At 31.3% G+C, this 12,974-nt stretch overlaps 3 protein-coding genes across 3 annotated transcripts; 2 read left to right on the top strand and 1 right to left on the bottom strand.

Annotated features, from left to right (window-relative positions):
• Window positions 1-1,338: 1,338 nt before the first annotated feature.
• Window positions 1,339-1,656, bottom strand: LOC114714414 (uncharacterized). The gene has a single exon (XM_028899153.1). It carries the CDS (start codon window positions 1,654-1,656, stop codon window positions 1,339-1,341), a length of 318 nt encoding a protein of 105 aa, XP_028754986.1.
• A 3,227-nt stretch (window positions 1,657-4,883) lies between these two features.
• Window positions 4,884-6,083, top strand: LOC114714413 (CASP-like protein 2B1). Its single transcript, XM_028899152.1, has 3 exons — window positions 4,884-5,101; window positions 5,219-5,351; window positions 5,814-6,083. Exons 1-3 carry the CDS (start codon window positions 4,884-4,886, stop codon window positions 6,081-6,083), a joined length of 621 nt encoding a protein of 206 aa, XP_028754985.1.
• A 3,099-nt stretch (window positions 6,084-9,182) lies between these two features.
• On the top strand, window positions 9,183-11,777 carry LOC114714377 (stress-associated endoplasmic reticulum protein 2-like). Its single transcript, XM_028899109.1, has 3 exons — window positions 9,183-9,250; window positions 11,215-11,350; window positions 11,520-11,777. The coding sequence occupies exons 1-3, from the start codon at window positions 9,248-9,250 to the stop codon at window positions 11,564-11,566; spliced, it is 186 nt and encodes a 61-aa protein (XP_028754942.1). The 5' UTR covers window positions 9,183-9,247; the 3' UTR covers window positions 11,567-11,777.
• The last annotated feature ends 1,197 nt before the right edge of the window (window positions 11,778-12,974 follow it).

The raw sequence follows: 12,974 nt of genomic DNA, 5'->3' as shown, positions 1-12,974 counted from the left end.
CTTCTCTTCATCTATAAAACGGATGTATAAATATATATCTCGGCGATTGGAAAAAATGTTTATCCAGGTATTGTCTGATTGCATTACCAAAAAGGGTAAGAAAAAAAGGAAGGAATCTGTTGCTGGCTAATGTAGATCCAAACGGATCATCTGTTTGATTACATGAGTTAAGTTCAATTGCAAGAATGGGATGAGCTATGGGTAATTGTCCAGTGTTCAAACTCTTTTGATGTAAAAAAAATGGTAATACATTGGCCACCAAGGTGGCATGAATATATATGAGCATGTTTTGTCATCAGTTTAGTTATCCCTAGCTATCTGTAACTACTAGTTATTGTTGTTAAGATTTGGAACATATTAATGGAGAATATAGCAGATGTTGAGATATTTCAGGATGTATTCTAAAATTGACAGTTCTCTTTGCTGTCATATCTCAAGTGAATATGAGGAGCATTGATCCTATCTGCACTATTCTGGCTCTCACGGGGACTACCAAGCTAAGTACTTTCCATAAGAGATCACTTACAGTAGTAAAAAAACGTGCCTTGGAAAAGGGAATAAAAATAAAGGAATTCTACATATGCTTCTATTCAATGCCTCACTATTCTATTCAGAAACATTTTACATATTTCTCTGATTCAAATTACGCCATGCACGTGGTTGGCTAAAGCAAACTCCGTATAACTGGGAGCTGTGTGGATCAATAGCTGAACTTGGCTTGTGGATAAGTCTTGCTGGAATCAGCTTTGATATTACTTTTTGGGCCCAAGAAAGCATTATATATTGGGAGATTCTCCTAGACAAGGAGAGGATTCATGTATGCGGTACTTTTCTTTAATCCAGCTCCGTTCAACGTAGACATCTCAAAATCAATTAAAATCCAATACTCTCATTTCATGTTTAAGTTTTACAAGCTCTGAACTTCTCTTCAAATAAAAGTTGAATGTTCATCAACTTCTCGTGTTGTTGGATCTATGGTACTGGCACTTACTTTGTTCTTTGGGGGGTTAAGTATTACCCAAAACCACTAATCAATTTGGTAGTGTTTTCAACGAATGATCAACAAAAGTCTAGTGCTACTAACTCAAGATAAATGCTTACATTATAAACAAATAGTACACACTAGTGATAGTGAGAGTTAGTTAGCTTTCTCAACATATAACAGCAAACACATATGATATAAGTACTTGAAGGAAAAAAGCATAAAATAAAGAGCAATAATGGCTTTATTTCGACCAGGCTTGCATTGCACCTCCAAGATGCTCATAATCATATAGTTCTGGAATCAAGAATCGTAGTTAATTATAGCATCAATGCCATGGCATTTGATCAAAGAACTCAAGCAAATGTAGCAGTGGTGACTTGTGCATTATTGAGGAAGAAAGCTCCCCTCCCACGGTTATGGATTCTCATCATCTTGTTCCTTATCCCAGAAGGAACAAGGTGCCAGTAGGAATAGGGAAATGAATCAGTCACTGAAATACAAAGGCATGGCATGGCGTGGCTCAACAAGAACTCCTCAATTCTATGCTGCAATGGAGGATGCTGAAATTCTCTGTCATCTGGCATGAAGAAAGTCAGCTCTTGATTTGCCTGTGATGTCGCATTCAACATCTTCAAAAGCATGGCGAATCCGTGGTATGATTTTGATCTCATGTCTTCTGTTGCTGCCTCTATGTCGTCTGGTTCATGGGATGAAGGCTCTGTGACTTTGTGAACCCAGAAAAGAGAAAACAAGTATGAAGAGACACTGAACAAAACCCATTGAGAGATTAAGAGAGAGAGATGATACACTGCTTTTGGGTCTCAGGTATTTGATATTATGAATAAATAGGGAAGAAAAACTAGAGACTTTCAACCACTGATCTTAATGAGGTTACTCAGAAGTGGGTATTGGTGTTCAAATCATAAATTTTTATATTGATTACATTTAAATAAATTCTCTTTTCTTTCATTCTCGCCTTTGCCTTTGGGGGTAGTTAGAACTATGAGTGTGGGTAGGTAGGACATGAGGAAGCACTTTCTGTGAAACTTTTATTATTATGATTGAGTGCAAAATGTATCGATATGAATCACACCAATTTCGATCTTAAACTCTGTAACATACAGGGATTGAGAGGTGTTATTTGGAAGAAAGATGAGGGAATAATCTTTCTCCATTTTTCATTTTTATATTTATTTTCATTTTTAAAATAAAAGGCTATAGGCGAGCTCATATGAAAATAATAGTTAGATCTTCATTTATCCAACTCCTCTAATTCTTACAATTAAGGAGTAAGGGAAGTTTAAAAATATCACCATCACTGTTTGAACGGATTTGGCAAACCAGTTGGCACATTCATCAACTTTTTATAGACATGATCCATAGTGATATTTTAATCTCTATCAATCTAATCTCTAATATTCCAAAACATGATTTCTTATAGGTCTATTAAAATATGCCACCTCTAGTATTCAATCTGAAGGAAACGGTTGGAGACGTTATGGGAAGGGTAGATCAGAGAGTATAATTAAATTCTCTGAAAACGAGAGAAAGAAAGACTAAAAAGAAAATATTGAATAAAAACTTTTAGTTAATAATATATACAAATATTTGGTTATTGATTAGAGTAGGATAACATTTAATAGTCTCTATAACTAATCGCACCTAATAAGATAAAGCATGTTGTTGCTGCATCTTTAGTAAAATGATTGACAACAATGATTTGTTTAATTTTTGATTACCTTTGGTACTTCATAATTAAAGAAAATAGTTAAGTAGTTATTTGTCACAAATATAAATTAATTTTCATAAAGTACACTTTTTAATTATCATTATCCTAAATATGTGTAATCTATAGGAATACTTTAGAGAGTAAATTATAAATTTAGAAGATAAAATAGATTGATATATTATATTTAGAACCAAATCAAATTTTCAATTAGATCTTATACTACCTCTGGTCCTAATTATAAGAGCCAGTTGACTTATTTGAGGAGATTAAAAAAGTAAGTTGAGTTAGTTATTTGTCCTAAAGAGGTGTTATCTTTCCTAAAATATTCTTACTGATCAAGTGTATTGACTAGAACTGTTATTGTTAGAAAGGCTACTTTGGAAAAAAAATGTATAAATATGAGAGACAAAATAGATTGGGATCTTATATTTAGGATCAAAATAAAAGTTAAACAGGATCTTATATTAAGGACGGGGGTAGTATTAAGGATCAGTACTAGTATTATCTAGATTGAACACCACATGTCCTGAAATTGTCTTGGATTCTAGGTGCATCTAGATGCTGATTCTTGTAGTTGTAGGAGAGCCCTGAAGGAGCCCTAAGAGCCACATTTTTGGTCCTAGGGGATGGAATGAAGCAGCCCCATAAATGTTGATGCTGAGACATAAATTAGTTAATGGCTCATCAGGCCACCATCCATTCCTCCCAGCTTTCTACACAGTATGGCCTCAGTCACCTCCTTCATTCTCACTTTATCTCTCCCCTTCCACTCTCCTTGCATCAATTTTCATTTCGTTATTAATTATAAATATAATTAATTTATATTTATATTCACAAAAGTTACGAAAATGATTCCTCTATGAAATGGAATATAAAATTTCACATACTTATATTTTCATCATTCTGTTTTGGAATATAATAATATATTATTTTAAAAAAAATTCAATGTCACCAGCAAATTTTTACTACTTTGGCTCATATAAAATATAATATTTATTGGAAGTTATATTATTAATAGGTTTTGAACATTATATGACTTGCCTCAAATGCCAAATGCGTAGAAGAATTTGTCTAGAATTCATTGTTTTAATTATATCCTGTTTATATTAAATTATATCTGAATTGAGATGAGTATTACAGAAAATATAGATGATCCAAAATTTATTTATATGAGCATACGATATATTATGGAAGAATGGTTGGAGATATGATGATATACATACACATACCGCTGGCAAAAAGGGAAATATCATATACCGTACCAACATTGGGGAACTAAAAACATATTGTGTCCAGCAACATGTGGTCTCATCTCATGGCCCATATATTTAAATGATAAAAATATTAATTTTCTCTTTTTAAAAAATATATTTTAAATTAAATATAAATTGGCCAATGAGTTCGAGAATTAATTCAGAAAGGTATAAACTCACTATACAATTTATGAATTCAATGACTCTATAAACTACTATTTTTGTTAATTAATATAAGATTCAATTAACTAATTTAAAAAATTAAAAAAATTACTAAATTATTTTCAACTACTTATATTTATCATTTTTCTTCATACTAATTTGTTTCACTTATAAATTAATATGTGATTTAATAATCCATATAAGTATTTTAGAAAGATAATGTAATATATATTATAATTAAGTAAAGTAACTTTCTTAACCTTTTTAGATTAATTAACTAGGTCTTATATTAAGAATCGAAACTAGTATATTTTTAAGGGGGAAAAAATATTGTGTGAGCAAACCCAATGGCATGATATGGACGAGATGAAATACTAAATGGCATACCAAATGAGTTCGGGGTTGACATATTATCCTTCCCTAGACATCTAAATATTCTTTTAAGAAAATTATTTTTAATATATCAAACTAATTGAACATAAATACATGAACAAGTGGGATATACATTTCTTCACAATATTTTTGTCGGCCTGATATCAAATTCACTTTACGAATTTATATTTATGATTGATTGATCTAGCTAGCTAGTTTATAATATTATTTTAATATTTAACTGATCTATATATAGAGGTGTGAGTGGAGCTCATGGTGGTGGGTGTTGTGTTTAGTTCTGTTGATAGCTAACAGGTTTGAAAAGCTCTCATCTATCTCTCTCTGGTTCTGTCGCCGTTCTTATTTCTAAGAGAACACAAAAATGAAGAATATGAGTGTGAGTCCTGGAACTATCCCAATGTGCCATACCACAAACACATCAGAATTGGATAGAAGCATCAAAATCACTGAGCTGGTTCTGAGGTGTGTGGTTCTGTGTCTGGGATTTCTTGCAGCTGTTCTTGTGGCCACAGATACTCAGCTCAAACAAGTCTTCTCTGTTGAGAAGAAAGCCAAGTTCACAGACATGAAGTCCTTAGTGTAAGCTCTTCTTCATCAAAACCATACAACTATTATTCTGATCTCCTTTCTTTCTGGTTTATGTTCTTTTAAAAATGAGTGTGTGTGTGTATCCTGACATTGAATCCCATTTTGCAGTTTCTTCGTGGTGGCCAATATGATAGCTGCTGTCTACTCGTTAATCCAAGGGTTGCGTTGTGTTGTGAGTATGATCAGAGGAAGCGTGCTCATCAGCAAGCCCATAGCTTGGCTCATTTTCTCTGCTGATCAGGTAAATATTCTATGAGGCCATTTTCTTTTTGGCATAGAAACTGTGTAATTTCATTTATATCAGCAAGAACAACAACCACAAGTCAGTAACAAACGCCAAAATCAACATAGAATCAATAAAACCAGAAAGGCAACACAATTGTGTCAGAAACCAGAAACTGAACAAAGCAGTAAAGTATCAAAAAGCATTTCATTAGTATTGATAATATGCAATGATGTAAGGCTCGCAATCTCAGATTCCGGCTCATTGGCTATAACACTACATTGCCTTGACCAAGAATGACTCGTAGGTCTATTTCAAACTAGTACTACTAATTAAGGGAAACCCATAATAAGAGTGGGGTCTAATTAACTTTCAATGCAACATGACATTAATACGGAAAGACAAAAAGTCAGAACCAGCCAAGAGTCATGAACTTTGTCCTTAAGCCAGAACTACATAGCATGAATGGTATTTATGCAGATAATTGCATATATGATGGTGGCGGCTGCGGTGGCTGCGGCTCAGTCGGCGGTTTTTGCGAAGGAGGGGCAAGCAGAGTTACAGTGGATGAGAGTATGCAACATGTACGGAAAGTTTTGCAAGCAAGTGGGAGAAGGGATGGCTTGCGCTTTAGTGGTTAGCATGAGTATGGTGGTTCTCTCTTGTGTTTCTGCTTTCTCACTGTTTCGTTTGTATGGTGGTCATCACAAAGGCCCAACCAAAATGCAGGTTGCTAGGTTGGGGATTTGATCATGGATCTAGTTTTCTGACCTATCCTTTCATTCTCTTAATGTTCTCTTCAAAATTGATATGATGGTAATTAATTAGTTTGTGAATGTAATAATGGAGATTTGTGCTGATATCAATATCAGAGTGTGGATCTCCTTACTGTCATCAGTGATATAGTGAAGTTACAGAAGGAAGATACATTTCCTACTTGCCATTCTCTGAAACATGCATGATAACAGAACTTTAATTTATGCATCATGTGCAAAACTACCTTTATTCATGACCAAAAAAAAAAGGGGTAGAAAAAAATGAAGATTTCTATTCTTATTCCTAATCCATCAAATTAACCGGCCCTAACAAAATATTATAAACAGGTTCGAATCCGTAACTTTTCATTTATAATGGAGCTTTTATGTTACTTGACTAGAAGGCCATTGGCGCAATAACCCTTACATCCACGGTCAAATAATGGAAGAAGCATGGCTGCTTATAACCGGATGATGCTGATGCATAAGGTTTCAATAGACCTTTTTTTCCCCCTCTAGAGATAGGTATTCTTTTATTGAAGGTAATCTTTTTTAAGACACTGCTGGATACTAAATGTGAACACCTCTCTCAACAGGGATTCAACCTTGATTCACTACATTATAGGATATGCTCTTTTTTTTAGTACTGTAGATAGTTAAAGATACCATTTTTGGACCCATTTTTCATTGAAGATGCTATTGTTCCAAACTAATAAAATAATGCATACCCATCCTATTTTCTAATAAACTAAATTAACAACTATAATTAATTTACAATAAAAGCACTGGTAAAAAATTAAGAGCAATACTCAAATTGAAAAATCATATCTGATTAAAAATAACTTCTTTTATTTTTTGAGTATGCTTCTTTTTTTTGGGCCCGAACTTCAGCATAAAAAGAGAACATTATAATTAACAATGATATGGTTCAAATTGTCTATCTATAAAAAAAAAAAAGGAGAGGTTCCAAACTGCTAATATGCTCCCTTTGTTTCTAGTTTTCATACAAGATACTTCTAGCTAATTTATAGGAAGTAAGAAAATTAATTTACAAGATACTTTTAACTAATTTATAAGAACTAAGAAAATTAATTAAATTAGTTATTAATAGTAAATATGTTAATAACTTGTTTTATTCTTTTACAATTATCTTTAATATTTAATGAGATATCTTAACTAACGGCTTTTCAGTAGATTCAACTATAAGCATTAATTAAGAGTATTTTGTTGAAAAGAAATAACACATATAAAATAGACAGAAATGGGAAGGAGCAAAGTAAAGTGTTCAATTCAGGTCAAAAAAAAAAAAAAAAGAAGTAAAGTGTTCAATATGTGTGTGTGTAATCGGAGTTTAATAAAATTATTTTAAAAAGATTTTGGCATTTTCAAACAAACACGAACTTAACATAATCGATAAAATGTAAGTGCCATAAGATAAATATGATGCACAAAAGATCTACTCACAATGAAATGTTCATTTCCCAAATCAAAGAGTAATTCTTTATTACAAATTATAATTTTATAAATTATATAGAATTGGTTTTACTAAATTGATAAAGCATGTTCTAAATTATAGAAAAATAGTAAATCAAGACCCCTCAATATGTGAAATTGTGATTATGGACCCTCAATTTGAAAAATGACAAATAAAGATCCGGTTTTATATTGCAAATATAAAATTTTTGTAAAATGTCTGAAATGCCCTATGACCAAATGACAAGTTGACTATAAGAAATGACAAGTTTATTTTAATGAATGACAATTTCAGTAGATTAAATCACAATTTGACTAAAAGTATGCCACGTGATAAGTTGACTATGGGAAATGACAAGTTTATTTTAACGAATGACAATTTCAGCAAATCAAATTATAACTTGATTGAGGGGTATTTCAGATATTTCACTAAAATTTCATATTTGCAATATGAGACTGGGTCTTTATTTGTTATTTTTTAAATTAAAAGTCTTAAATCACAATTTTATATATTAAAGGGTTTTTATTTGCTATTTTTCCTAAATTATATAGTTCTATGCTTTTCTTCTGGAGGCGTTATCAGGAAACATTCTGATATGAAACCGCATCTGCTGACTGTTGGCATTGAAGTTTCTAGCAGGGACTGATTATTATATTGTTTATAATTAAATCATTAGTCAAACTTATTGTTCACTTATTTATATTTCAAAAAACTTAGCCATCATTACATTGGATGGTCAAAAGAAGAAAAAAGTCATCATTACACTGACACCTGTAATGCTATAAAACTTATCCATTTCGTAAGACAATTAATTTAATTTTTACATAAAGTCTTTATTTTTTATTTTTATAAAACCATAAGTATTTATAAAAATTATCAAAATTTGATTAAAAATCAGGTAAAATTATAATGAATTGTTTTTCCTATAAGAAATTTTTTTAAATTACTCCGCAGACAATTCACTGCCTCTATGTACTTTATTAAAAAGTATGTTACTCCATAAAGAAATTATTTTTATATAACTTAAAATTTAAGAATCTTCTACATAAAACCCAAAAATAAAAAAAGACTCATAACTTATGGCTTTGGATTAATGAAATAATAGGGTACTTAATAATAAATAGATTATTTCTAAAAGCTTGAGAATTTAGAATTGTTTTGGGCCAAGTTTTAGACCTTTAGGGATTTATTTAGTATTTACACATAGCTCAGGGTATTTTGTATAATTTAACCTAATAAAAAATTACTAAAATCTAAATTAAATTATTTAAAAGTGTTGCAACTAGGGAGTGTTAAAAAATCTCAATTTCATTGTCAATAAATGAGTATATCTCCAATAATTTTTTCTATGATGAAATCTTTTATAATAAATGTTTCATTATGTGGTCATTAAATGCAATTTTGCCAAAAATAAACTCTAACCAAAATAGGAAACAAAAATTAAAGTTTTTAACTTTTTATTCAGGACAGGATTGGTTGGCAAAATCCATCAGAAATTAGTCAAATTACGTACCAAATAAGAAACGACCTCGTTTTGACGTCACATCACATTTATTTTCTCCGTATAAAACAAGAGGCGCGGTTGGTCTGAAGGAAAAACAATCTGCGTCGTCCCTCCGTTTGTTTCCCTCCTCCGTCGCCATTGAAGCTTAAAAGGAGTTCGTGTTCCTTCACTGGTCTCAACAATGGTAAAGTTATCGCCTTTTCTTCTTGATTCTTCGTCTTCTTGTGATTAATCAGTCACTGCATTGATCTTTCATAATGGGCTGATTCTCCTTACTCTGCACTTTTTTGTTTATTCTATAGAACAATGTCTGTTTGCCTTTTTTTCCCTCTCTAAATAAATCTAGGTGCTTTGACTTTATTTCTCCTTCATCTGTGTCTGCTTCTAAACTTTTCTTTTTTTTGGGTGCTTGTGCCTATTCAAAGCCTTTGTTTTTGAATTACCCATTATCAGCTATTTTATTCTGTTCGAAAACCAGCCTCTTCACTTTTCTGGGTGAAAGCAACTGTAAACGGTTCCATCTAATCTGCATTTTCTTCCATGCTTGTGAAGAATTAGAATTCTGCGTGAAATGATTCTTTCTTTATGAACATCAAAGTGTGTTTTTTAAATGATATTTATGTGTCTTTTTGTTGAATAAATTAACTGTTAAGTTTTGCTGCTAATGCTTATTTTCCCCCTTTATTTGCTTGCCCCATCCTCTCTGTGTTCATTTGCCTTCATAGTCTATAAGTTTGGCACAGAAATACTTCATGATTTCCAGATGGATCGTTTTTCAGTCATTTCTTTTCATGTTTGGCCTTGAAAGTAATTGCTATGCCAGAAACTATGAAGGTTTTGACCTTGTCCTCTTGCAATTCAATGATGCTGATAAGCCACACCCCTTAAGCCTTAATGGTTTAGTCTTTCATGGAACTAACTGACATATCTGTCATTGAAAGTAAATGTCTGAATTATTCTAGACGAAAATGTTTTGTGGGGTCATTGGATTTTGTCCGAGTTTCAACTTTTTTTTGTCTGCGAAATCATTATGGATAGCTGTTAGTTTTTGGGCATCCCTGGATCTCTCCCAGAATAAATTTTTTTGGTTCAAATTTCTCTTGAAATTTGACGAAGTTAATTTGGACAAATTGCTTGGGTTCCACCTGAATTTGTGGGAGCCATTTAAGTATTTGTATCCTCTATATGGAAATTTGCAGCAGTAGATGAAATTATTTACCTTTTTGGTTGAAAGGCTATTGGTTTTTGTCTGTGTATCTTCTTCAACTTTTTTGCCACCTTCGTTTTGAATTGACCTCTGATAATAAAGTTCAGTGTAGAAAATTGCATCACTGGTTTGCAAAATTCCTTGATCTCCTCAAAAGATGGCATTGAACCAGAGGGAGCGAGAAAAAATTGAATGGCAAAGTTTTTAGTACATGGGTTTTCTAAGGGGTGCCTGTTGGCATTATATGGGGAGGAGAAATTAGACTTTTTGAGAAGTATAGAAATCTATCTTGTTTGGTTCATTAAAAGTGAGAAATTGAAGTTCACACTTCTAAGGGGTGACTGTTGGCATTATATGGAGCAGTGTTTTGATAAAATCTACTTCACTAATATTTTATCTTTCAAATTAAAAGATAATTATTTTTTAAAATAAAAATGTTCCCTTTTCAAGAAATAAGAAAGTAAGGGAACAATTAGTCAGTTTTTTCAAGAAGTAACGCAATTGAACCAAGCAAGACCCGCTTCTCTTGAATGTCATATTTTGAATTTCAAAATTTTAAAAATAAATATGAAAAATAAATTCTGATCAATTAAATTAATTGGTTCATCAATCAATTACTTCATTAATTCTGAACCAATTTAAATTGGTCTGAGCCCAAAAAAAAAAAAAAAAATTTAAATTGGTCAGCGGATTAATAGGCAGACCAATCAAAAAATTGTCAGCCCTTTGTAACAGAGAAATAGAAACAGAGGAGTGGGACCTATGTACAAGGATGGCCTACCAAATCCCACTTGTCTATCTATTCCCTTCTCAGTTCTTACAATCTTTCAGCCAAATGGGTAAATCTCATGACAGAAGAACTCTAAAATTCTTTATAGAATTGGAATTTACTTGTCTAATTTTGTTGTGTACATTGTAACTGGGATTTTAACCTTTCACAGACTACTTCAAGACGTGTAGCTGACAGGAAAGTTGCAAGATTTGAGAGGAACAGTTTAAAGAAATCCTCGTCCAAGAAAGGATACCCTGTGGGCCCTATTGTTCTTGCCTTCATTATTTTTGTGGTCGTCGGTTCCTGTATGCTCTTTCCTATACATTTTGTCCGCTCTCATTTTCTCTCATTACACTTAATACTCTTTTCTCTTTATATCTCTAAAATATATTAGATATATATATATTCATTTTGGCTGATGAACTTGTATTAATACAAGAATTTACGAGCTCTCTCTTTTTTCATGTTTGGCAGCTCTGTTTCAGATCATTAGGACTGTTAAGAGTCGTGGAATGGCATGAGCACTGAGGAGTCTAGAAGACTATGGCTTATAAATTTGTATCTGCAATAGTATCTTATTTCCATTGAATCACCATGGCAACATCTTTACTATTATAATAGTCCAACTAAATAGTTTAAAAAATAGGTCGCATTGATCACTACTTGTGAACACTGCAACTTTGTATATGTTTGATGATTTATATATGATGTCAATATATGCATTATTGAGTTCATACAAGAGCCTAGTTTTCATCACATGATTTTTTTTTTTGACCAGACATCACATGATATGAAATTTAGTCCTGATGAAATGGATACTTGATGTGTTTCAATTGAATTTAATAGTAAAATATAAAATTAGTGTGTAACTGTGTATGTGTATATTTTCTTCAACTAGGGATGAGGAGAAATTATTCACATTTTCCCTTTTTTTCCTTTTTATTCAAATATTATCTTTTATTCTAGATATAACATTTCAATATATTTTTTCTCTCAAATTTATAATTGCTGCCCAAAGTATGTATATATTAAAAAACTCCTAATCAAGGAATACTTCAAAGGTAGATGATTAAAGATGATTTAGAGAAATCATAACAAATTTATTATAAATAATTAACATAACTAATTTTGTTAATATTAATAAATTGATTATTTAGTTCATATATCAAATACCGAAAGTAATATATCCTTATCAAATGTTTGGTAACATATAAAACCACTTGGGGAAAAAAAAAAAATCTTCCACATAAATTGAGACACTTTTTCTTACATACCTCTTTTATATACTGTTAAATCACTTATTAGGGGAAAAAAAAGAAGAAGAAGAAGCTAATCCAACAACCTTCTTAGTTCCAAATTGTCATTTTTATATGATCATCTAGTATGTATTATATAGTTCGAAGTTGAAGGGCTTCTATGGGCAATGCTTATTATTTGGCCGAAGAGCATCATCGCAACTGGTCATATAGTTTTCTTCCATAATGAACGGAACAAAATTTGAATAAACAATTTTGGATTTTGAGAACAAAAATAAAGAGAGCCCAAATTACTTTACAGAGGAATTTTCAAGCATTATATTATATTTAAATTTTACATATAGTAATACTGAAAGACAAGTCAATACGACTGAAATTCAAATGAGATACTCCTCCGATCCTTAATATAAAACTCAGTTTTTAAGTTGGTTTTAGTTTTAAATATAAAACCCATTTCTCATATTTATCAATTTTTTTAAAATTATTCTTATGAATACTCCCTTAATCATAATCAAATAAAAAAAAAGATATTAAAAAATATTATTATAATATTTTAGAAAAAATATGTCATTTTTCTTATAATTAACTAATTTACCTAACTTTTTTAATCTAATCAAATTAGTTAAATGAGTCTTATATTAAAGATAAAAAAAGTATCATTTTCTAAATTTGT

The sequence above is a fragment of the Neltuma alba genome, unplaced genomic scaffold (assembly GCF_004799145.2).
Source record: "Neltuma alba isolate B1F8T4 unplaced genomic scaffold, ASM479914v2 tig00011501_pilon, whole genome shotgun sequence".
NCBI classification, from domain to species: Eukaryota; Viridiplantae; Streptophyta; class Magnoliopsida; order Fabales; family Fabaceae; genus Neltuma; species Neltuma alba.
This window is presented reverse-complemented; position numbering and strand designations above follow the sequence as displayed.

Excerpts from the sequence above, each read along its gene's own strand:
- LOC114714377 (XM_028899109.1), top strand. Across the intron at positions 11,351-11,519 it reads TTTTGTGGTCGTCGGTTCCT|CTCTGTTTCAGATCATTAGG; the intron begins GTATGCTCTTTC and ends CATGTTTGGCAG.
- LOC114714413 (XM_028899152.1), top strand. The coding sequence starts at position 4,884 with ATGAAGAATATGAGTGTGAGTCCTGGAACTATCCCAATGTGCCATACC. Across the intron at positions 5,102-5,218 it reads ACAGACATGAAGTCCTTAGT|TTTCTTCGTGGTGGCCAATA; the intron begins GTAAGCTCTTCT and ends CCCATTTTGCAG. Across the intron at positions 5,352-5,813 it reads TCATTTTCTCTGCTGATCAG|ATAATTGCATATATGATGGT; the intron begins GTAAATATTCTA and ends GTATTTATGCAG.
- LOC114714414 (XM_028899153.1), bottom strand. The coding sequence starts at position 1,656 with ATGAGATCAAAATCATACCACGGATTCGCCATGCTTTTGAAGATGTTG.